This window comes from Meriones unguiculatus, chromosome 10, assembly GCF_030254825.1.
Source record: "Meriones unguiculatus strain TT.TT164.6M chromosome 10, Bangor_MerUng_6.1, whole genome shotgun sequence".
In the NCBI taxonomy this organism is placed as follows: Eukaryota; Metazoa; Chordata; class Mammalia; order Rodentia; family Muridae; genus Meriones; species Meriones unguiculatus.
The window spans coordinates 43,395,216-43,418,545 of NC_083358.1; the positions used below are offsets into that span (position 1 = coordinate 43,395,216).

General features: G+C 50.6%; 2 protein-coding genes across 9 annotated transcripts in view; one reads left to right on the forward strand and one right to left on the reverse strand.

The window, feature by feature from the left end:
- The window catches only part of Brme1 (break repair meiotic recombinase recruitment factor 1), a 55,143-nt gene that overhangs the window by 23,442 nt on the left and 8,371 nt on the right, over window positions 1–23,330 (reverse strand). For 6 of the 8 annotated variants that reach the window (XM_021632234.2, XM_021632233.2, XM_060392364.1 and 3 more), the window contains 7 exons: window positions 22,938–23,112; window positions 20,655–20,733; window positions 18,956–19,057; window positions 15,670–16,836; window positions 13,091–13,188; window positions 11,729–11,821; window positions 10,987–11,426 (listed from right to left, as the gene is read on the reverse strand). In XM_021632234.2, coding sequence (XP_021487909.1) covers window positions 11,300–11,426; window positions 11,729–11,821; window positions 13,091–13,188; window positions 15,670–16,836; window positions 18,956–19,057; window positions 20,655–20,733; window positions 22,938–23,112 — 1,841 coding nt within the window. In that variant the 3' untranslated portion in view covers window positions 10,987–11,299. Of the gene's footprint in view, window positions 1–4,371; window positions 4,462–10,985; window positions 11,427–11,728; window positions 11,822–13,090; window positions 13,189–15,669; window positions 16,837–18,955; window positions 19,058–20,654; window positions 20,734–22,937; window positions 23,113–23,330 lie in introns of those variants that run through there. The other 2 variants (XM_060392367.1, XM_021632235.2) reach the window with 2 other exon arrangements.
- Window positions 68–9,422, forward strand: Nanos3 (nanos C2HC-type zinc finger 3). Its single transcript, XM_060392368.1, has one exon. It carries the CDS (start codon window positions 6,506–6,508, stop codon window positions 7,022–7,024), a length of 519 nt encoding a protein of 172 aa, XP_060248351.1. The 5' UTR covers window positions 68–6,505; the 3' UTR covers window positions 7,025–9,422.

A 23,330-nucleotide genomic window follows, 5' to 3' on the forward strand; every position in this document is an offset into this window, starting at 1 on the left:
CGCGGGCCGGGGCTGGGGGCGCACCTGCCGGTCACGGCCACGGCCGAGGCCTCCATTGTTCCCGGCCCTATGGCCCGGGACGCCGCCTGCACCCGGAGGCGGCCGCGAGCGCTTGGGCCGGGCGATCGGGGCGCGGGGCCGGGGCGCTTTGTTCTCGGGGCGCGGGGAGGGAGGCCGCCTCCGGCCGGGGACACGGACCGCGTCTGCACGGTGATTGTGGGGGACAAGGTTTGCCGACTGGATCCCACCCTCCAAAAGTGGCCGCAGAAAGGAAAGATGGCCCCGATCACTCTGCTGAGGAGCTCTAGCTTTAAAGCGACCAGGCACCCTTCCCGGGGACCTCGCCCCGGAGGGTAAGCATGCTGGGGCTGGGAGCTGCAGAAGGCACCTCTTTGGCTAACTGGGGGCTAGTAAAGTACCCCCATCACACTTGGGTTCCCGCATTTCCTTCCCACCCATCCCCCACCGCTCACAGCCGCACTTGCCAAACCAAAATTAGTCTCAAGTCACCGAAGTCCTAAAAGCCATATGGCCTGACACAGACACACACTGCCCCGTTAATCTTATTCCCTCAGCCACAGTCGACCATGCCAGCAACACCCGTGAACACACTGCACCCACAAAGGCCGGAAGACACCCCTGCAAAGGCACAATGTGGAGACACTGGTGGTGCCCACCCTCACTCGGTCACTCACATACCCAGAATAACTGACAACCACAGGTGCAGGATGGTCCCCATAGTAACTTAGTTTGCAACAAACACTTCCAAACAAGGACACCCCTCACATGAGCCCAAAGACGTCCCAGCCACCCTGACAGTCAACAGAACACACATGTGCATGTTGGCACAGATGCCCACAGAGACAGTCACCCATAAAGCCATGGCTCCTTATGGAGCTGGACCTGGTGGCACAGGCTTGTCTTCCTAGCCCTTGGGAGACTGAGACAGGAGGATGGCAGACCCAAAGCCTATGTGGGCTTCAGAGTGAATCTGAGGCCAATTTGGGCAATTTAGAGACAATCCTAGGGGGAAAAAAAAATGGAATCCAGGTGTGATGGAGCATAGTTTTAATTCCACCATTTGTGAGGTAGAAGCAAACAGATCTCTTGAGTTCCTGCCAGTATTCCTGTCTGTATTGTGAGTTTCAGGCCAACCAGGGATATACTTGGGAGACCCTGTCTCAAACAAAAAAAAAAAACCTCCACAAAAAAAAAAAAAAAAAAAAAATCTAGGGATGTTGCTTAGTGGTAAAGCACTGCACTGACTTGGCATTATGACAAGGCCCTGGGGTTGCTCAACATCAAAACAAACAAAAAAAAGCCAACCCATGGACCCTCCATCCATGGTCGTTTACCCTAATGCTTTCACCACGCAGAGATCCCAGACATTAATGGTTACATGCACACAGACACCCAGGGAAAGGACACTCGGGGTCTTTATGTGGCTATGCAACAATTCAGTATGCTGCTGTTTCTGAGACAAGGTGTCACTATGGAGAGCCTGTCTGCACTGAAACTCATTCTATGTAGACCAGGTTGGTTGGCCTCAAATTCAGATCTGTCTTCCTCTGCAGAGCTGGGGTTAAAGGTGTTCTGCCTCCAAGTACAGAGGTGACAGGTCCCACAGCCACCATGTCCAACAACACTTATAAAGCAGCTACCATGTGCCAGGCAGCAGTTAGCTCTGGGGACATACGTGTGACTCAGTGAATTCCCTTCCTTAACACAGCTGATATTTGAGCGGGGCTGGGCCTGAAGGACGCCATCATCGGCTGACAGTCTACAGTCACCCAGTACTCTAACGAACCCCAGACGCCCACATACACCTGTTCACACATGGGCCTGCAGTCACACACAATGAACTTGACATAGCCACCTACAATGCTGATGTCTACCTGTAAACAAGCCCCAGAAGTGACTGCATATACTAACAGGCACACTAGTAGTATCACCCACTGTGGCACTCACACACACCCAGACACACCCCACCCCCAAGTGAGCTCCCTTTAGCCCCAGGGAATAGTTTAGACCCCCAACAGGAGTATACAGTAGACAAATGAGTTTGTGTAGACAGCCTCTTGATGCATAACCAGGACCACTCTGCACCTTGAGCTAAAGAAGTTCAAAAGCTTATCTGGAGTTCCCATCAGCCTTTCATCATAGCCCCTAACCCAGGAACGGCCAGACCCCTCCTCACATCCAGCCAGTCTGAAAATTTGAGTTTCTGGCCCACTCACTACACCCAGGCTGGGTAGGACATGTGAGTTCCTGTTTGAGTACCCCCATGAAAGACCTGAGTATCTTGGAAGCCCTGGAGAAGCTTGGGAAGGAAGGGTGGGTACCCCAGGATCCACATAAATGTGGCAAAAAGAGGTCTGGCAACCTGGGCCACCGGTGTGACCCTATGGAGATTCCCGCCTGTCTTGTCACTGTACTCCCAATAATAGGCTGTTTCCAGGCCTACCTACTCTCTTCCCTTCTGCCCCACTGACTTACAAACAAGCACACACTCTGAACACTTGCAGACCACAGGGGCAGAACACAGCAGACAGCTGACCCATCCACTACTCCTTCCCCACTGGCTGGGACTGGCATTTCACCTCAACCTGACTTCTAGTTCCCCAGCTTTGTTTGCTGCTCAGAGTGAGCATGGGGCAGGACCCACCTGGGTCATTCCCAAGATGACTGCCCGGCCGGCCGCAGTGACCCTGCACCAGGACCTGGAGATCGCCCCCCCCCGCCCCCGCCCATTTCCCCTACGGAACTTCAAAGTTAAACCTCCTGCCCAAGCACGTAGCAGACACATGGCGGGAAGTATGCTATCAGCCCCCAGACACTGGAACTCGGGTCAGGGTTGTGATCCCCACACACCAGGGGCATGCCTGCGAACCACCTCCCGGAGCCGCACCGGGAAGAAAAGGGGCAGACGCACAAACGCCCAGGAAGGGTGCAGGCAGACCCAGACAGGCGACCCCCGCTGACAAAGGGCAGGCAAAGCGCAAACAGACACCGAGGGCGGGAAGCCTGCACCACGCCTGCAGACAAAGAGAACAGGAGGGGGCGGGGCCAGGCATCTCCATCACGCCACGCCCCCTTCCCCTCCGCCAGACTCCCACAGGCAATGCTGTCCTGCTGGGAATGTCTCTAGCAGACACCACCCATTGCGTAAGGACAAAAGTTCGGCAGGGGGAAATAAGCAAAGTGGACTTAACAGAATAAAAGAGGGTTGTCTGAAGGATGACCCTCACTGCCTAGAGTATCTTGTGTGCCTCATAAACATCAATTTTAGCTTTCAGGAATTCCCTAAAAACTGTTCTGACCAGGAAGCATTCCCTTCCCCTGAAGTACAGCGGTGATCTGTGCAAAGCCCGGGCGCCTGGCTTACCTCTGACCTGTCTAGGTGATAACTTCCTCAGGGCTGAGAGCGCTCAAGGCAGGAGACTCACCTTTCCCAAGGCAGTGGTAGGGCTGCCCCTTAGCCCCTGGCCGGAAAGAGGGCGCTGCTGGCCAGGTACACGGGCCAGGAAGCATGGTAAGGGCTCTACCAAGTGGGAGTGCTTCCTGAGTCTTGCTGGGGTCAGGGGCCTGGTTTGGGTGTGCAGGTTGGGGTGGACCTTGGAAGGAGCTAAACTTCTAGGGGACTCTGGGGTGCTCAGGAACCACAATGAGGTACTAGACAGGACCTAAGCTCTCAGGTGGTGGAATCTGGAAGCTGAGTCCTAGTGGATCCTGGAAGAGACTTGAATTGAGGGCAAGTCTGGGGCTACATAAACTGGTGCTGCCCCACTAGAGTTTCACACAAGCATAGTCCACTCGGGTGCTCCTGATCTGTCTTGTGGGACCTCAAGAGATCCTTCAGGGGCATCACTCCCTCACTGAGGTGTCAGGAGTTCAGTTAAAGCAAAGTTAGCAGAGGCTACACTCACAGCCAAAGGCCTGGGGAATCTTGTCCCCTCCTTAAACCATTTAGAAGGCTTCAGACCCAGAGTGGGTGGCAAGGCCTTCCTTTCCCAGCTCACTCTTAGGCTGGGAAAAGCTGCAGTGGGCTCTGAAAGGTAGAATCCAAGCTTAGGACCATGGGAAGGCAGAAAGGTCTACATTGTATTGAAAGACTTATTTACCTCGCCCAGGGAGCCCTGTTACATTGTGTTAAAGTAACTTGTTTACGTTTCAGTTGCTTCTATGCCCACCCCAGGCCAGAACCAGGTGGCTACCAGACTTCCCAGAATGGTGGCTAGGAATCTACCAGCTTTGTGTTCTTTTGGACCAGTCTTTCCAACTAACCTGTGAGGGGAATCTGCACCTCTCAGGTCCACTTTGAAAGATTTTCCTTCTTTTTATCTCACTGAATAGCCCTCCCCAGGAACTCACTTTAGCTCAGACTGGCCTGGAATTTGCTGCCGCAGTCAGTCCCAAGCTTCCTGACTCCAGAGTACTGCGATGTCAGCCGTGGATGCAGCCCTTAAATAAAGCACATGAATTGAGACAGGCACATTGTCGCCTCTGTTTCAGGGGCTGCGTTTTTTAAATTATGATTTGATTTGTGCTGCTTCTCTGGGTCTCCAAAAAAGACAGTTGACACTGAATAACTGATGGCTGATTTCCTGAGTCGAAGGGACCTTGGCTTCTCCGTCACTCTATATGCTCCCGACGCTCTCTGGCCCGCTCCCCACTCAGTTCACCAAGAACTTGCCAAGGGTTTGGGGGAACATTCAACCTGTCGGTGAGTTTGAGCAGCTCAGACAAACCATCGACCGTTGAGTGGACCCCGAGGCCTGGAACTGCCGTCTACCCCATCACTATCCCCACATTCTAGATCTGGGAAAGCCCCAGGCAGCCTGCCACCCCTCCCTCAGGCCACAGCAAAGGTCACAATCAACATTCATTGTTGTCGGTGGGTTGTAAGGAGGAGGCCATACCCACCGGGGGATGAATGTCACTGTGGCTGGGCCGAACAGCCGTCTCAGGAACGGGAAGGACAGGACCCCTTAGATGGCCCCCAAATTCTTCAGCCTGTCACCAGGAGATGCACTGGTGCCTGGGAGCTCAATGGGCAGACTGGAATTGGAAATTGGGAACCCTGGAGGATTAGGGGTTGGGGCAACCTTAAGTGAAGCTCGGTGGCCAGAAACTCCCTGAAAGGATGCATGTCTGCTCAATGAGGCTTCTGGAATGGGTGAACTGGTAGATGGACGTGTGTATCAGACAGATGGGCGGCCAATGAATGAATGGGATGGAAGTCTGACACAGCTAATGGTTGACTCCCAACCAAACAAACACATTTCACATTTTGAGCTCAGACTGAGGCCTCCTTTGACAGGTGGGGTTGGAAATTCCAGTTGTAGCCTGCCCTCCCTCCGGTGCTTGAGGGCTCTTCCCCTCCTTCCGTGCTCCTAGCCCCCAACCTGGAGGCTCCTAAGTGAGCTAACTGGAGGAGAAAAAGTGGGAACTCCACTTTGTAAGGTCTCCAACCCAGGGCAAATGGCTGAGGTGCCTATCAAAGCCGAAGCCTCAGGCTGCTTCGTTCTCCCAGCATCCCCCAGTCCCTTCCTGTTACAGAGGTCCTCCTGGCTGGTATACCTTTTACCCTACCTGAACTTCTCTAGTTAAGGAAATAGGCTGGGCTTTCCCTTCCCCTAGCCTCTCTGATTTCTATATAGCACAGCCGTTTTGGTTACACACCCCTTTCTGCTTTCTGTTTTGTTTGCCTCTGCTCTAGTTCCCCTCTTACATGAGCTGGCTCAGTCTGCTGTTCATGTCCACTCTGGACTTTCTCAGATGTCTCTGCCTTTTCTTACAACTGTCCATTTATCTACAAAAGAACCTTTTCCTCTACCCATTAGGAGCAGTCATGTTTTCCTTTTCTTTTTCTTTTCTTTTAATTCACACTTAATGACTAAGTTCTTGGCTTGTGGAGTGGGCATGAAAGTTCCTTACCAAAGTCAGATTTGGGACCCAGCTCTTGATTTATTTACCCACCGCCTTCCCCACCCCCTACCCAGCTCTCTGTGCAGAGGTCCCCTTCTTTGGCACTGGGATTGCTGCAACACCTGACCTAACAAGAACTCAAGGCTACGCGGCCCCTTCCCCAGCGTTGGGGAAGAGAGAGAGAGAGAAAAAAAAAATCAGTGAATCAGTCTAAGTGTTTGGCCCTGGGGCAGAATTCGCAGCCATCCACCTACCTCTTCACCTACAGGCAAGCAGGGGTTGACCTCCCACAGGGAGGAGGAGGAGAATCTGGGGAAGCCTGGGGGTTCAGTGGCTCCATCTGCCTCTGGCTACCTCCAGCCCACACAAACACCATATACCCCCTGGGCAGGTGTGTAAGAAGCCCCCAGTGACAATGAGAGACCCCCCCCTAGAGCCTGCCTGCTCCACCCTTTCACACCCCCTCAAGAAAAAAAAAAAAAAAAAAAAAAAGCAGCCAGAGAGGTCTGAGCTCAGGGAAGGGAAGAAGGGGTAGTTGGAGCCAGGCAGGCTTTCTTCTCTGCTCCTCTGCCCAGCCATGGGGACTTTCAATCTGTGGACAGATTACCTGGGTCTTGCAAACCTGGTTGGGGCTCTGCATGAGGAAGAGAAGCCTTGTGTAAGGCTGGACCCCAAGCCAGAGTCCAAGCCAGAGCCCAAGCCGAGCCCAGCAAGCCAGCAAGCCAGGAAAGAATCTTCAACAGCTCCTGAACGCTTATGCTCATTTTGCAAACACAATGGCGAGTCTCGGGCCATCTATCAGTCCCATGTCCTGAAGGATGAGGCAGGTCGGGTGCTGTGTCCCATCTTGCGGGATTATGTGTGTCCCCAGTGTGGAGCCACTCAGGAGCATGCCCACACTCGACGCTTCTGCCCACTCACCGTCCAGGGCTACACTTCTGTCTACTGCTACACCACCCGGAACTCTGCAGGGAAAAAGCTGACCCGGCCTGACAAGGCAAAGACACAGGATGCTGGCTACCGCCCAGGAGGAGAAACAGCAGCAGGTGTCTGTGCAGGTGGTTTAGGGACAGGGTGGAGAATGAACCTATTCTAGGCTCTCGGATTTTGGGGTGTGTTTTTAAGTGTTTGATGCCAGTATCTTAGAAACTGAGGGACCCACAGTGTTGAGCTGATAGCATGGGGTGTACTATGCTTGCTGTGTGGCCTTTCACAGGTCATTCTCTCTGAGCAACCCAGGAGTGGGTGGTACTTAAGAGATGCTGTGGGTGTTATGGTGAGCTCTGCTTTCTACTTGGGGGTCAGGAGTTGTAAAGTTTGGGGGGAAGCTGATAAACCTGTCTGAACCCTAAAATCATTTGTTCATTTGCCAAGTAATATTTTCCTGTCTGTTCCTCACTGGGTACTGGATTAGCAGTGAAGAAACTGACAGTAGAGTGGCAGATGAGACAGTCCTGGACAGGGGGCCAGTTGGCTCAGATGAGGGGATCCCAGAAAGGCTTCCTGGAGGAGGTGACTTGTAGGAGTCTTAAGGTCTTCAGTTTGGGCCTGGGGAGTGGAAGTGTGACTGGGTATGGGTGTATGCTGTGGGGTGGCTAGGAATCACTGGATCTTCAGGTGTCACCTTTGGGAGTTTGGAGTTTGCTCCCCAGTCAGTACCATAAAAAATAAGTTTCCAGAATCAGCAAGATGACTCAGTGAGTAAAGACTGCCTCTAACCCGCAAAACCCAAGTTTGTTTCTAGGATCTATATGGTTGAAGGAGAGAACGGACATCTTTCAAGTTGTCCTCTGACCTCCACAGGCACAAACATGGGGTGTAGTGGGGTAGGCAGGGATGGTCAAGGCCGCTTTATCAGAGTTCTGGCAGGAGCATCAGACTAGAACCAAGGGGTTCCAGAGCTCCAGGAAGGTGGCTGCCTTGGGCCTGTAGGCCCAGCTCCCAGCCAGGAGGGTTGGGTAGGGGGATGGGCCGGGAAGACTGTAGTTGGACCCTGTTTGGAAAGTGCATTCATGGTGGGTCTGTGTTAAGATATGAGGCCTCTCCATCTCCCCCACAAATGAAGAGCACCACTCTCCAGGGCCTGGCTGAATCACCTGGAACTAAGGTTTTTAAAGATTTTACGTGTGGGGGTGGTTTGCCTGCATGTGTGCTGTGTCCATATGCTTGAGGGGATGGGCTCCCCTGGAACCAGTTGGTTAAGAGTCACCGTGAGGGTGCTAGAAATTGAACACCAGTCCTCTAGAAGGGCAGCCAGGACTCAACCACTGAGCAAGCTCCTTAGCCCTATTAATACTTAATATGCTAATGAACCCTAGGGCCAAGATCTCAGAAGCAAATGTCTACAGTTGGGCAATGGCACCCCAGTGCAGGGTGTCCTGGTATTTCCTTTCCTATTTATTATTTATTTTTTAGAAAGTTACATTTATTTGTGGTTGTGTGTGTTTGTGTGTGTGCGCACATGCACTCATATCCACACATAACTTGTAGGAATCAGTTCTTTCCTTCCACAGTGTTGGTCCTGGGGGACAGAACTCACATGGTCAGGCTTGACCACACGTCGCTTATACCTACTGAGCCACTTTACCAGACCTCAAGAGATGCAGACAATTTTATTTCATGGGTATAGATGTGTTTTTGGCCTGTGTGCATGTATGTGCACCACCTGTAAGTAATCCAGAGGATGGTATGAGAAACCCTGGCACTTGAGTCACAACTGGCTGTGAGTGGTGGCCATCTGGGTGCTGGGAACCAAACGCAGGTCCTCTGCAGAAGTGCGAGCATTCTTACCCACTGGGGTTTCTTGTTTTTGTTTCTTATATTTTGTTGTTAGTAGCTCAGATTGTGTGCATCAGCATGCGAAATGCAGGATGGCAGGTGTTTCCATGTCTAATAGCTCTTCAGGCCCACAGGAGGAAAACCTTAAATTTGTGGGTGGGGCACTGAACTTGCCTAAGAGGTAGTCAGCTGGCTGCTGAACCATGGTTGGTTATCGGCTGTGTGCTGCCTCCATGGTTGTCTGGGAGCTCCTAGAGGGTGGCAGTGGGCTGGGGTATCTCCTTTAACTTTTCCGTGGAACTCCAGTTAGAGGCAGATTTTGTACAGGTGAGAATGCCATTCTGTGAAGTGGTTTTTGAGCCAGTGTCTTTACATAGATCCAGGTGGACCTGAATTTGCCTCAGCCTCCCTATTGCTGGGTCAGACATGAGCTACCATGCTTGCCTTTTAGAGTTTTATGTCGCTGGTCTGATGCTGAGGCTGGTACCCAGGACCTTCTGCCTGCTGTACCACAGCCCTGTCCCTCCCAATGAGGTCTGAAAGGGATTCAGCCTGGAGAAGCCAGCAATGAGGAGTCATAGGTGATGGTCTCTAAATTCTGAAGTGACAGGAACACCTCCCTGATATTGGAGGGTGCCCTTACCAGCACACTGTCACGGCGAGCTGAGCATTTTCTTCTGAGTGTAAGGGATGCAAGGTCCCTTGCAGCCTGGCAGGGACACCGCCTTGAGTACCATTTCTATGCTTTTGGCTCAGCTCTGTGTCCCAGAATGACAACCCCAGGCACGGCCACTAGGTGGTGCAACAGCCCGGGAGAGGCCATAGGTGCCACTGTGGGTACCTCACTTGGCCATTTGAGCCACTCAGCATTTCTTTCCTCTGCTTTTAACCTCCAGGTTCCAAAAGTGGCAGGAAGCCCTCTGGACCTTCACCCTCGGCCTACTGTCCCTCCACTACGGCCTAGGAGCTTGGAGTGGGGAGGACTGTGGTGGCACCCTTGCCAAGGGTCTGGACACAGGCATGCTGGAGACTGGACCTTGCTTAGGACTCTGAGGCTGGGCACAGTCTTGTCAGAGACCGCCCCCACCCTGGTCTTGCTTGTATTGTTGCATCAGCACCCAATAAATGTTGAGTGGAGCCTGGCCTTGGGACAAGGTGGTATGAATCTGGCTGGCAGGGATACCGCTACTCTACAGATCACATCCTTACTGCCACCTCCCACATGACAAACTGCTCTTTGAATCCTGGGGTCACCTTGGGGAGCTGAACCAGGATCGGACACCCCTAGGGCCTCTGTGAGATAATTAAACTCCCAGCTACCCACTGCATACTGATATGCAAAATGAAGCCCTCCCCTTGCACGAAGGTGCACAGGACTTGAGGGGACTACTGAGATCCAAGTTAGTGTCCCTCAAGAGATACTGCTACCTTCCTGGGTGTCACGGGTTGGCACAAATGCCATGTTGGGCTTAATAGGGGTGGGGATACACTCTGTGGATGATTACACCTTTGTCTGCCTTCTTCGGCTCCACGTGTCCTGTAGGGGAAGCTGAGGAAAGCATTTAACTGGCCTCAGCCCATATTTTTCTGGGTCTGAGTGGAGATGGGAATTAGATTTCTAGGGATTCCTTTGTTCCTGGCCTGGGATGGTCTGGGAGCCAGGGAAGAGGAAGGTTTTTAGTAGCCCAGGGTCTGTGAGTGGCACTGGGGGGGGGGGGTGTGCAGCAGCTCCTTGCATAAGCCAGGGCACTAACCCCCTGGGAGCAGGGGGAGGGACTAGATGGGGTTAGAGACAGCTGTCCCTTCCAGCCAAGACCTTGCCTGTCTCACAGCTTCCAACACTGACTGGGTTTCCCCTATAAGGAGGCTGAGGTAGGGAGGCCCATCCTTTGCTGTGAGAGTTAAGGCCTAAGCCAACCCATGCATGTATTTCTGCAAATGGTATGACTGCCCCTGGCACAGCCGGACACTGTCATGTCCAGAGGCATGTGGGGTAAGGTGGGTGATCATAGCTCATTATCCTACACAGTAGAAAGGGACCTTGGCTGTAACAACTACAAGGAGGCTTAGTGCCCTCCAACCTGTGTGGATGTGTTACCCATGCACATAGAGCCATTCTCCTAGAAGCTTGGATACTGAGCTGTGGGGAGCCCTGACCTGTGTTTTGGCAGACCTAGCCTTCTAAAGGTGGAGAAGGCAGCTGCAGGAAAATTGAGATTAGAGTGGTCTGTGGGCAGAACAAAGGAACCGGGAACCTCACCACCACAGCTGCAGATCAGAGGCTCATGACTGCATTGTTTATTCCCTGACTTCCCAAAAGTAACATAGAAACCGCGGGGGGAAAGACAGGCACAAGAATAAAGGGTATCTCCCCGCTCCAGATACAAACTCAAAGACAACTGAAGCTCAGCTCAGGGGCCTGGGCTCACAAACCTGGATGAGCATCTGGGCAGGGCCACATGTTCTGTCAAATAACTTCCTGAAGTTCAGGCACCCTCTCCCATTGGAGTGATAATGATCTTAGCCAAGAGGCTACCCTCAGCCTCCTCCATATGTAGACCATGGTAAACTGACCATCACAGGCTGAGGCAGCCTACAAGTCCCCCCAGCCCTGATCCCCTCTAGCAAGGTTCCTCAACCCCTTTGTCAGGTAAGGCAGACGCTTGGTTTTCCTGCGCTTGAAGGCCTCCAGGTCCCGGTGGGTGCTCATAATCAGACGGCTGTAGAAGAAATGGAAACAGGGCAGAACTAGCTGGGACCTCCCCACTGCACAGGACCATCTTGGCCACACTTGCCAGATGGCTCTTCACAGGTGTACAAATGCAAGTGCAGGCACAGGTACATCTGCTTTATGAACATAACAGCTTGAGACATGTAGGCTAGAGGTGACAATCAGGGACTCCACTGCACAAATGTGAGGCAGACTAGCCAGGGCTGGGACCACCTGACACCCCCATCCACCTGTAATCCCACCTCAGTTTCCACTCTGTTCCTTATCCCTGGTGGCTTGAGCTGCCCTTACTTGAGACTGGAGAGCTCCACCACAAGGCCACGTACTGTGTCTGTAGCATCCTGCATCCCGCAGGCCTCTTGGGCCCAGGTCCCCAAAGTGGGTCTATCAGGAAGGGAAGAAAGAAAGGAGTGGCCTGAGTGTTCAAAATGATCAATCATTCATTGGGTTGGGAGAGCTTCTCTGTAATGTTCTGCCCATTTCTTACACTCCCACCTTCCAATATCGGAGCTCCAATCCCTGCCACCATGTACTGCCTGCCATTCCTGGGCTCCTGCCATTGCCTTCCTTGACTCTTTGCACCAATAGGCACCACCTGTCCTCAACTGGACCCTGGCCCTTTCCATTGTCTCTGCTCAAAGCACACTGAATTCCTTCCTAACCATTCTTGCAGTGCCTCTGAGGACTCTGGAATATTCTTTCCCAGTTTGTCTTGATGCTCAGATTTTAACTCCTTGGACTGCTCCTTTCTCAACACTTGGTCATTTGACTTTAATTTGTTTACCATGATTTCTAGCATTCAAGACAGTCTGAAGGGGATATGCCACAGCATTTCCTGAAGGGATATATAGCCTGTGTGTATGGGCAGAATAAGGGCCCTGTCAACTCAGGTTAATAGCTGGCTGGCTCTGAGCTACGCAGCCCCAGGTCTGCCACACAGCCACCAGGCACCCTATGGTGGCAGCCTATCTGGTCCTTAGCTTTCTTCAAGTTTCATTCAGCCTCAGGTCACCAACTGGATTCCAGGACCCAATATGGCTCCTGTTCACCCACACTGCCACACCATTGGCTGTGAGATCTTTCTCAGTAACAGTAGGTAACAGGACTAACCTGCAGGGGAAGGAAATGTTTTGACAAGTGGAAGAAGGAATATGTATTACAGAGGGAAGAAGGCTGAAGGAGGAAAAGGGGACAAAGGAAGTCAGTGTGGCATCCTAGCCCTCTTTCATGACTGCCTGATGGGAACAGAAACTTGGCAGTTAATCACTGATAAGTCTGCAGAGACACAGTCCGGATCACGGAGGGAAGGCCTCCAAGGGCCAGACAGGGCAGTAGGGGGAAAGGCTGGGCTAGAGTCCCTGGGGTACCTGCCCAGAGCCGAAGGTGCGGGCAGCTTCAAGACTGTTTCTGACCACAGTCCCTAGCCCTACTTAGATACTAGTTCTTGAGACTCTGGAACACCTAGGCTCTCCTATTAGGACACCATGTACAAAGAGGCTAGAATGGTCCAAGGTGATGGTGAGACTGCCCCAGGGGACCCAGCTTCCAAGAACAGACCTGGGTGTGGACCATGGGCCACCTGAGTTTCCAGAGCATATGGTGCATGGTGGTTTGAAAGATGGGCCATTCTGGATTGAAGACTGGGAAGCCTACCTGGGCTGAGGTTTGGCCACCACCTTTGGGGATCCTTCGATGGCATACGGGCTAGGGACAGGCCAACCAAGGCCTGGCACATTCGTTGCAGGAAAACCCTGGAAGGAGTGGGGACAGTGTGTGAATCACCCAGCCTGGCAGAGGGAAGCAGCCATAGCACCTAAGACTTCACTTTAGCTGAGCTCCTACAGAGGAAGCGTGATGCCGGGAAGGGGGTCCAGACACAGCTGCTCTGTTGTCCCCTTTCTTGTCCTTGCAACAAGCTGCTATGCATTGTGGGACAGACACACTGACGAGCTTTATCCTAATCAACATGGAAGTGTCATAAAGTATCTTAAAGATCCTGAAGCAAAGCTGGGCACAGTGGCAAACACCTTTGATCCCAGCACTGGGAGGCAGATGCAATCAGATCTGTGTATTCAAGGCCAGCCTGGTTTACACAGACTTCCAGGACAGCCAGGAATAACAGTGAGATCCTGTCTTGGAAAAAAACAAAAAACAAAAAACAAACATGGCCAAAGATGGTTCACATTTATAATTTCAGCAACTTGAGAGGCTGGGGCAGGACTGGTACTTCTGAGTTTGGGGCCAGCCTTCTGGGTTTCAGGCTACCATGTATAAGTGTCATCATTGTTAGTCTGAGATCCTACCTTTAAAAAAACAAAAAGATCCTGGGGCCAGGGCATATATAACACTGGCACTTGGAAGTCTAAGAGAGGAGAACGTAGTTGGGGGATTGAGGTCAATGTGGCCTACCAAGTGGTAGCAGCTCAAAGGAGGTGCTATTACTTTCCTCAGGCAAAGTATCTTACATGGGAAAGAGTCTTCATATAGACTGGCATGGGAATTCATGAGGAAACAGTGGCTGGGCTGGTGGTACAGACATGGGAGGATCCTTTGAGCCCACCCAGGGCAATCTAGCAAAACCCATATAAAATGAAGTGGAATCCGATGTTCACATTTGTGCATATTAATACACTGCTCAGCTGTGGGGAGAATCTCCCATAAAAGGGCCACATTCCACCAGGCCAGTGGATGTTGCCTGAGACAGAAGAGACTGTGGCACTGGAAGCCCTGGACACCTCAGTCATATATGACCAGCAGGTACCCAAACCCTAGGAGGGACCAAAGAATCTGTTTTTCCCCCAAGTACTGGGGATAGAGCCCAAGGATCCATTCATGCCATTCAGCCACGCTAGCTGCACAACTTCAGACCAATACACTGAAGTGTCCAGCATGGACACAGAGCAGTGAGGAAAAAAAAATTCCTGCTAGGAGAGCACTGTGTTACAGGCAGACTCTCTCTCACTGAAGGGTGACCTAGAAGCGTGCCCTCCTCTGGGGTGGCTGTGTGACTGTGTGTGAGGTCAGCAGGAGACCCGTTCTGATCCTAAGTGTCACTATGTTGGGAGATATCGCCTCTGTCTTCTAGCTGGACTGGTCTTCCTAAGTTGCCTTCCCATGGGAACATGCCCAGTGGCTGGGTCACTCTGACTTGTTCAGGAATGCCTAGTGTCAAAGCTAGCTGTTCCCAGGCTGGTGCTGCCTGTTGAGTCTGGCATAGGCTGTGTCATGTTCCTGTAGTCCTGATAGGTTTTGTTTACTAAAGTGGGATGGGACCCAGGCATCTCACAGTGCAAGATCCCCAACAAGGATGGAAAAGCAGGCTCTCCCTCCATCCTGTTGGTGTCAGGACGGAACAGGCACCATGGCTGCCTGTTTCTTGGATTGAGCACTAGGTAAAATTTTTTGCTTGCATTAAGGGGTTGTTTTATGAAAATCTTCCCTTAAAGTGACAAAATGGTCTATCTAAGTGTCTCAACAGAAGCTTGTGGCTCAGTGTGAAGTCTTGGCTCTTTGAGAGGGCATTCCCATATCATGCTGGAGGCCTATTCCAAGGCAGAGCAGCTTTGGACTCCAGGAGACATAGGTGCACCACAGGTTTCTCCTCTCTAGCAGGTACCTTGCCTCCTTCAACGTCTGTACCACACCCTGAGTAGGAGAGAGCCAGCTAGTCTCAGGGTGTGGCTGACAGGTAGCTTTGAATGGCTGACCTCAGCTTAGAGGCATGGAAGATCACATCTGTGAGTAGACAAGACCCTTAGGAACTCTAACACAAAGCACAATTACTCACGTATCTGCAGGAAAATCAGGCAAGATGTCCAACAAATCTCAAAGGTACAAGGGCACTTTGCAGTTCAGAGGTGAGCTCCCTTTCCTCTTACTGCTGTGAGGACACTGGCTTCTTCAGGTGTGGCTGATAATGGTCCTCCGCATCACCCTGAGAGCCAGGGGCAGATGCTGGCCATGGGTGGCACACCTAAGGACACTAGTTATGGGAGGAAGGTCCCAGACTGACAAAGCCTCTGTATGTGTCTATCCTAGGGCTCTTTAGCAGCCACATAGGCCAGGCCCACACAGATAGCCAACAGGTCTACCTTTGAGGAAAACCAGACTCTACCTTGCCCAAAGTTGTTGAGTCATCCCCCATCCCCAGATGCCTATGTTGTGTCAGGCACATTAGCCCCATCTTGTCACCTACAAGGAGTGGGGTGTCTGTTGACCAGGAAAACTCTTACCTGCTCAGGTAGAGCCTCCACATTGGGAGCATCCAGGGCATTCTGTATCTGGCTGTCAGGCAGGAAGTCTAGCTCCATTGCTGAGGACTCTTGCCATGCAGCCTGACCTCTGGAACTGGGAGCTGGCTGCTGCTGCTCTGCTAGGCCTGTGGGAATGCCTGGGCTGCTGTGACAGGCCTTGGTCTCCTGGGGAAAGTCACTAGCTGCACAACTATTCTCTTGCTGAGAAGAGGCATGAGGAGACAGACTGAAGCCCTCAAAGTCTTGATGGCAGTCCAGGCTACTTAACTCCACTACCTTTTGGCTCATGGGCTGTTCCTGTAAAGGCAGCATTTCTATCCCTCCTGGCAACTGCCCATTAGAGCCAGGGTCCTTGGTTTTGACACCTGGACCCATTTCTTGGGCTATAGGACCTGAATTTCCAGCTTCCACCATGAGCTCTTGTTTCTCAGGAACTGAAGCCTCAGTGAAGCTTGCCAGGATGTTACTAGGTGACTTCTCTTTCCAGCTGACCTCCTCTCTACCTGCTGTGGTCTCCTCAGCAGAAAGTATGCAGTCCAGAAGAGTTCCACTACAGCTTCCACTGGGCTCTCCATTTGGAGAGCCCAGCAGCCTGGCCACCTCTGGAGTCCTGTGTTGCAACACAGAGGGATCTAAGTTCACATCGCTAATGACACTGTCCATAAGAGAGGCATCTGCTGGGCTGCTGCAGCTGGGTGCCACAGCAGTGCTGCTGAGAATATGTGTGGGGACAGGGAGGTCTTGAGTCACAGATGAGGTCTTTAGGCATGATATGGTGGGATCTGAGGCAGGAACTAATGTTGAAGTGTAGAGGATGTCCTCTTCTTCCTGGAGTTCCCCAGACTGCTGGTCCCCTGCTTCCCTTCCTTGGACATCTCCTTCCTGTGTGGATCTTTTATCTGCCTCCCTCCCTTCAGCATCACCATCTGACAGGTGCCTTTCCTGGATACTGTCTTGAACTGTGGTCCTCTGCATCTCAAAACCATTGTTCTCCAGGCCTCCAATATCTGGTGAGGTGGAACTCTCCTTTGAGTGGATGCCATCTGCCCATGTCTGGTCTTCTGCTCTTTTGGCATCATGGAGCAGGAACCTCAGGGGCTCTTTCTGTGGTTGGCTGCCTGCCTGGAGGGAGCCCAGCTCTTTTTCCTGTGGAAATAGAAGATTAAACCTTGGCCTCAGATAACCAAGCACTCTGGAGAACTTTTCTAGTTCTAGGTCCCCTAGTTGAGGACCCTGTCTTCAACATCAGATGGTTGCACCCACACTAGGTACAACGGTGGGCTCCAGTAGCTTTAGGTAGAGCTTTGTGCTGAAGTAGGAGGAGGACAGGGAGTACACACAGCCCTCCTTTTATGGGTCTTCTCTGCCAGCACCAAGCACTCAGGAGCTCACAGTATAAAAACCCAGGTGATAGGCCATGGGGTGGCTCTGTACCAGAGCGTTTGCCTATATGCACAAGGCCCTGAGTTCTATCACACACAATAAAAGGTTTAAAGCCTAATCAGATTATTGTATTATGTATGTGGCCATGATGTACATATGAAGGCCAGAGGACCACTTGTGGGAGTCTCTCCTTCCACTATGAGGGTCTTCAGGTTGTCAGATCTGGTGACAAGTACCTTTATCTCACCAGCCCCTTATTAACTTAAATAAGATATGCCAGAGACTGAGATGGCTCAGTGCGTAGAGATGGCACTTTCTGTCAAGCCTGATGACCTGAGATTGAACCCTGGAATCCACGTGGTAAAGAGAACGGACTATAGAGTTGCTCTCTTCCACATGCACACTGTGGCACATGTACAGGCATACTCACACACATACACGTGTATATAGGTAATAAAAAAATACATCATTACAAAACCCCAGGTTTGGTAGGGCTGGAATTGGTGGCACACATATATCATCCATTTAGAGGTTGAGAAAAGAATCAGACTTTGAGGCTGGTCTGGACCACAAAGTGAGATTCTGTCTCAAAAACCTAACAATGATGATGAAATTGGAGGTTTTCTATTGTGAAGGCACTGTGTCATATTGTAACAAATGCTACAGACCATCCCCTTTTTACTCACATCTTCCAATGTTAACACCCTGTGTTGCTCAACTATGACATCCTGACCTGGATGAGTTTGGTGAAGACCTATCTACCAGTACAGACCTGCAGTCCAGCGCTTGGGAGGCAGAGGTAGGAGAGTCAGGAGGGTCACTCTAACAACCAGGAGGGCCTGTCTAACAATCTCTCCCTCCAGAAACTGCCACCATGAGGAGGAAGCTAAGCAGCACTGGCAGCAGGGGCCTTCCACTAAAACTGCTCTTGTTCCATATATTCTGGTTTTGGAAACTGGGTTTCCCCATGCAGCCTGACTGGTGTGGAGCTCCATGCATAGATCAAGCTGGTACAAACACAAAACACATGCCTCTGCCTCCCAAGTGAGGCAATTTATGTAGTGCTGGGGATGGGTGGTCCAAGGCCTCCTGTATTCTAAGCAAGTACTATACGAAATATCCCCAGCCCCCATAATGTATTTTTGTATACTCAGACAGAACCCAGGGTCTTGTACTGGCTATACAAGTGCTCTACCACTGAGCCATTCCCCAACCCAAACATTCATCCACTGAAGATTTCTTGGAGTGCTCCCAGTTAGGGACTACTACAAACACTGCTGCTATAAAGGCCCTACTTTCCTCCAGGGGCATATATCATAAGTGACATTGTCAACCCCAGGATTGATGATGGCAAGGATCCTAGAATCCCTGAGGGCTGGAGAGATGGCCCAGCAGTTAAGAGTGTATACATTATTTTTGCAGAGGACCTGTGTTTGATTCCCAGCACATACTTTAGGGGCCTCACAACTACCTATAACTCCAGCTCCAGAGACACTGATGTCCTTTTCTGGCTTCTGATGGCATTTGTACTCACACACGCACACACACATTTTTATTTTATATGTGTGTGTATGATGTGGGTATTCTGCCTACACCACTGTATGTGCACCACTTTCATCCCTGGTGCCCTCAGAGACATCCCTGGTGCCCTCAGAAGATGGCATCATATCCTCTGGAACTGGAGTTACAGATCATTGTGAGCTACCATGTAAGTGCTGGGAATTAAATCTAGATTCTCTGCAAAAGTAGGCAGTGCTTTTAACTCCTGAGCCACCTCTCCAGTCCCCACATTTTAAAAAAGGCTCCTAACTTGCACAGAAAGTCAGGGAAGTTGGGCCAGACTAAGGCTAGCCAGCAGGAGCAGCTAAAGGAAGGTGCTTACCTGGATTATGGTGCAGCTCTTTGGATCCTCTTCCCATGCTTTGGCATTTCTTGTTACTGTCTTCTTTGGTTTGGAAAACTGAGGGACAAACCTCCCTGAGTTCTGTATGAGGGACACAAAAAAGCAGGTATGTGGAAGAACAAGGTCTCAGAAAGAGCATCCCTAGCACATTCTTTTTTTTTTTTTTTTTTCCTTTTCTTTTTGCAGTTACTAGGGATTGAACTTCCTGCATGCTGGGAAGCATTCTCCTACCCAGGTACAGACCAACCTTATTCTTTTCTTTTTCTTGAGATAAGGTTTCTCTGTGTGGCCCTGGCTGTTGGAACTCACTATGTAGACTGGGCCCGCCTCTGCCTCCTGAGTGCTGGAACCAAAGGTGTGTATCACCATGCCCAACTCTCCCTTACTTGAAGGTGGTTTTCCCCCCTGGATTTTTTGTTTGGGGGATGAGATTTCACATAGTTTAGGCTGGCCTTTGTAGGTCTCCTCTTCCCTGAGGGGCTGTTGGCCACCAGCCTACAAAGACAGGAGGAGCCAGAAGGCAAGGTACAGGGTTCAGAAGGCCTCAAGCACGACAGAAATGACCTCTGGGAACCTCAGGGAGAGAGTTCAACTTTATTAGGGAAGAACAAAGGCTATAAAGGAAAGTCCTTGGGGAGTGGGTGGGGGCTCCCAGCATAGGTGTACATAATTGGTTAGAACTGGGCACTTCAAGGATGTTTGATTTGCATTAGGCAGCATATGAATGGAAACACAGTACCTAATTATCCAAGTGTGGAGGGAGGGAGAGCTAGCAGGGAACTATGCCAAAGGCCATATATCAGATGTGGTTAGAGGCATCTATACCTAAAGACACTGTTCAGATGAGATCAGGAGGAGAGTAGAGGGTCCTTCTGGGGAGAAAGAGTCCTCCATCTAGCTCCAAGCTCGCCTTCTGGCTCCGGTCTTTGTGGGCTGGTGGCCAACAGCCCTTCAGGGAAAAGGAGACCTGCAAAGGCCATGCTAAGCTATAGGGTAGAAAGTCTATCTGGTCTGGGAGAACTGCAACCTCAAAAAACAGCAGGGTCCTTCCAAAAGCCTTGATCTTGATATATAGCTGAAGTTGATTTTGACTTCCCTCAGTTCCTGGTCTCCTGTCCTCACCTATGCAATACTAGGATTACAGGCATGTACCATCTTGCCTGGCTAATGCAGCCTTGGGGATAAAACCCAGGTCTTCATGAATGCTAGGGCAAGCATTCCGTCAACTGAGCTACATCCCTTACCCTACATCCCCAACTCTTTACCCCTTTACCCAATTCTTTTTTTTTTTTTTTGAAACAGGATTTTTCTGTGTAGCCCTGGCTGTCCTAGACTGCCTCTGGAAACCAAGCTGGCCTCAAACTCATAGAGATCCTCCTGCCTCTGCCTGCCAAATGCTGAGATTAAAGGTGGGTAGCACTGTGCCCTGCTCCTTACCCTGTTTCTTACTCTGTAGCACAGACTAGCCTAGAATTCACTATGTCCACACTGGCCTTGAACTCGGAGATTCACTTGCCTCTGTTTCTCATATTCTGAGATTAAAAGTGTGTACCACCATGCTTGGCTTTGATTTCCTTTCTTGTGGTCTCACACACAAGTGTCTTCTGTCCCTGCATGTCTCTGTAGTGAGATGCTGCAGGCCATGATCAGGATATAGAACCTAGAACCGGAGGCTCACCTGGGAAGGAGGCAGGGAGATCAGTTCTTTGGGTGACCCTGGGAAGTCAGAGGCAGCTCCAGGGTCCTCTACAGCGCAGCTAAGTGGAAACAAACAAAACAGAAAAGGACCTGAAGTCCTTCCAGATGTCATTTATATATCAAGAAGAAGTCATTTACATACCAAGACAAGGAAGGTCAGAGGTGCAGAGCTCCCGCAGTGGAGCCTAGTATGTGAGGCTTTGCGTTCTATCCCCAACACACACACACATACACAACACACACACCACTAAAATATATAACCCCACACACACTCACTCCAAGAAAAAAGGAAGATGAGAACCTAAATGAAAAGTGATTCTGAATCCTCTAGGGAGATCCAGAAAGTCCTTTTTGGGGTTTAAACAATACATCAATTCCATCCCCATCCCCAACCCCATCCTAGGGCTGTGGATGGAACCCAGGGCCTGGCACTTGCTCAGCGAGTGCTTTACCACTAGTCTCCAGGCACAGATTATCTGCTTTGAAAGGGTGAGAATTACAAAGACACATGACTGATATACAAAGCACAGTATTACTTAGCAGTACAAAAATAACCTGGGAAGATAGCTCAGCATGTAAAAGCCCTTGCCACACAAGCGTAAGGCCCATATAAAAGCTAAGCTGGAGGAGTGGTGCAGGCACATGTAACCCCAGCACCCCTATGAGATGTGAGGAGAAGGCAGGAGAGCCCTTGAAAGCTTGAGGGCAACTAGCCTGTGCATAAGAGAAAAACAACAAACACCCTGTCTCAAACAAGTGGAAAGTTAGGACTGGCACACTGGAAAGTTAGGCTGTCTCTGACCTCCTTTGACATCCACATAAATGACATGGCACATGTCAGCCCCCATTCACACCAAAAAAAAAAAGGAAGGAAGGTAAAGAGAAAGGAGGGAGGGAGGGAATATAGGAGGGGTAAAAAATAAAAAATAAAATCCCAACTAGGCATGATGGTGCATCCCTATAATCCCAGTACTCAGAAGGCAGAAACAGGCAGATCTCCATGAGTTCAAAGCCAGCCTAGTCTACACAGTGAGTTCCAGGCCAGCCAGGAACTGTGTTTCAAAATAGATAGATAGATAGATAGATAGACAGATAGACAGACAGACATTTAATCTTTGAGGTGCTAAGGTAGCTCAGTAGAACACTGACATGATAAGGTCTGTATTCCATCCCAATACTACAAAGTAAAATACAAGTTGTATACTGAGGACATTCGGGTGGCTTCTGGAGCACTGACAAGATTTCTCTCCACATTTTAAGTTGTTTCTTTTATACTGGCTTTCTTTTGTCTTTTGCCGTATATGTGTTATTTCTTAATGAAACATAAAGACCAACAACAAAAAACCCAAGATGGGTAGAATCGCTGGCCCCACACCCTGGTCTTTGTAGACTGGAAAGCCACACAGCAGCGCCATGCCTACTGGCCTAGAAGTGAACAGAGGATTCTATCTCTGTGCCTTTCTGGGAGGAAGGATTAGGTGATATGTGGTCCATACAAGTCTGAGGAGCCAACATTTGTGGCTTCATAGTGCCACTGTTAAGCAAGACTGTTATAACCAGAAGTCATACAGGCACACATACAGAACAGCTGTGGTGGACTGAACACATGCCTTAATATTTTTAATTCAGTAAATATGGTCACCTAGGCTACAATGTCTTCCTTAAAGACTTCAGTCACCAATCATTTTGATCCTCCTAATTCTACTTTCTTTCCTTCCTTTTGGAGATAGGGTCTCATCTGGCTTCAAACTAACAGAAGTCTACCTGCTTCAGCTTCCCAAACATGTTGGGGTTAAAGGCACCATGACTGCCCTGTTTTTCTTACACATGTGCATGCATGCATGTGGAACCCAAAGGACCATGTCAGGTGTCATCCTCAGAACATTTTGAGACAGTCTCACTCACCTGGAGCTTACCAACTAGGCTAGCCTAGCTCCCCAGAACTGGGATTACAGGAACACAGCACCATGCTGAGACTTCACATGGGTTCTGGAGATAGAACTGAGGTCTTTGTGCTTGTGAAAGAAGTTCCTTCCCACCTGAGCTATCTTCTAGGGTAGTGTGGTGAGACCGAGTCTGAGTCAGTGCTATCTATGACCTTTTTCAGGTGAAGAGAGCTATGAGAAGCAAGACCTAAGCCAGAGCCCCAGAAAGGGTTGCAGTGGTGGAAGGTCATCCTGACCCACTCCGTTTGTCTTTCCTAATGGTTTGCTGGGAATGACTGAAGTAGGAGAAGCTTGCTGGCAAGTTCTAAGCCACCTACCTGGAAGCTTCAGGTAGTGGTTCCTCCCCACCTGGCTCTTCAGAGGCAGCAGGTTCTGAGCTGTGTTCTAACTGGCTGGAGTGGTGTGAATGGACCAGTATGGCGCTCTGGGGGCTTCCATGGGAGTCTGTCAGCTGTGGATTCTTAGAAGGCTTTGGGGGATGGAGGCAGTCTCCTTGTTTAGAGAGGGAAGGGAGGGGCACAGATTAGCATAGCTGTCAGTTTAGCACAGCAGGACTACAAATGGACTATACTGAGTGGGTCTGTGATGAGGGCAGAAAGGCCAGTTATGATGCTTACCTGGTGATGAGGAGATGGGAGGGAGCCCCATGCAAGATGCAGGACCCATTCCCTTATGTGGCCATACAATTAGATTCTTTTTCTTTTCTAGTG

Coding starts and splice junctions, on each gene's coding strand:
- Nanos3 (XM_060392368.1), top strand. CDS start 6,506: ATGGGGACTTTCAATCTGTGGACAGATTACCTGGGTCTTGCAAACCTG.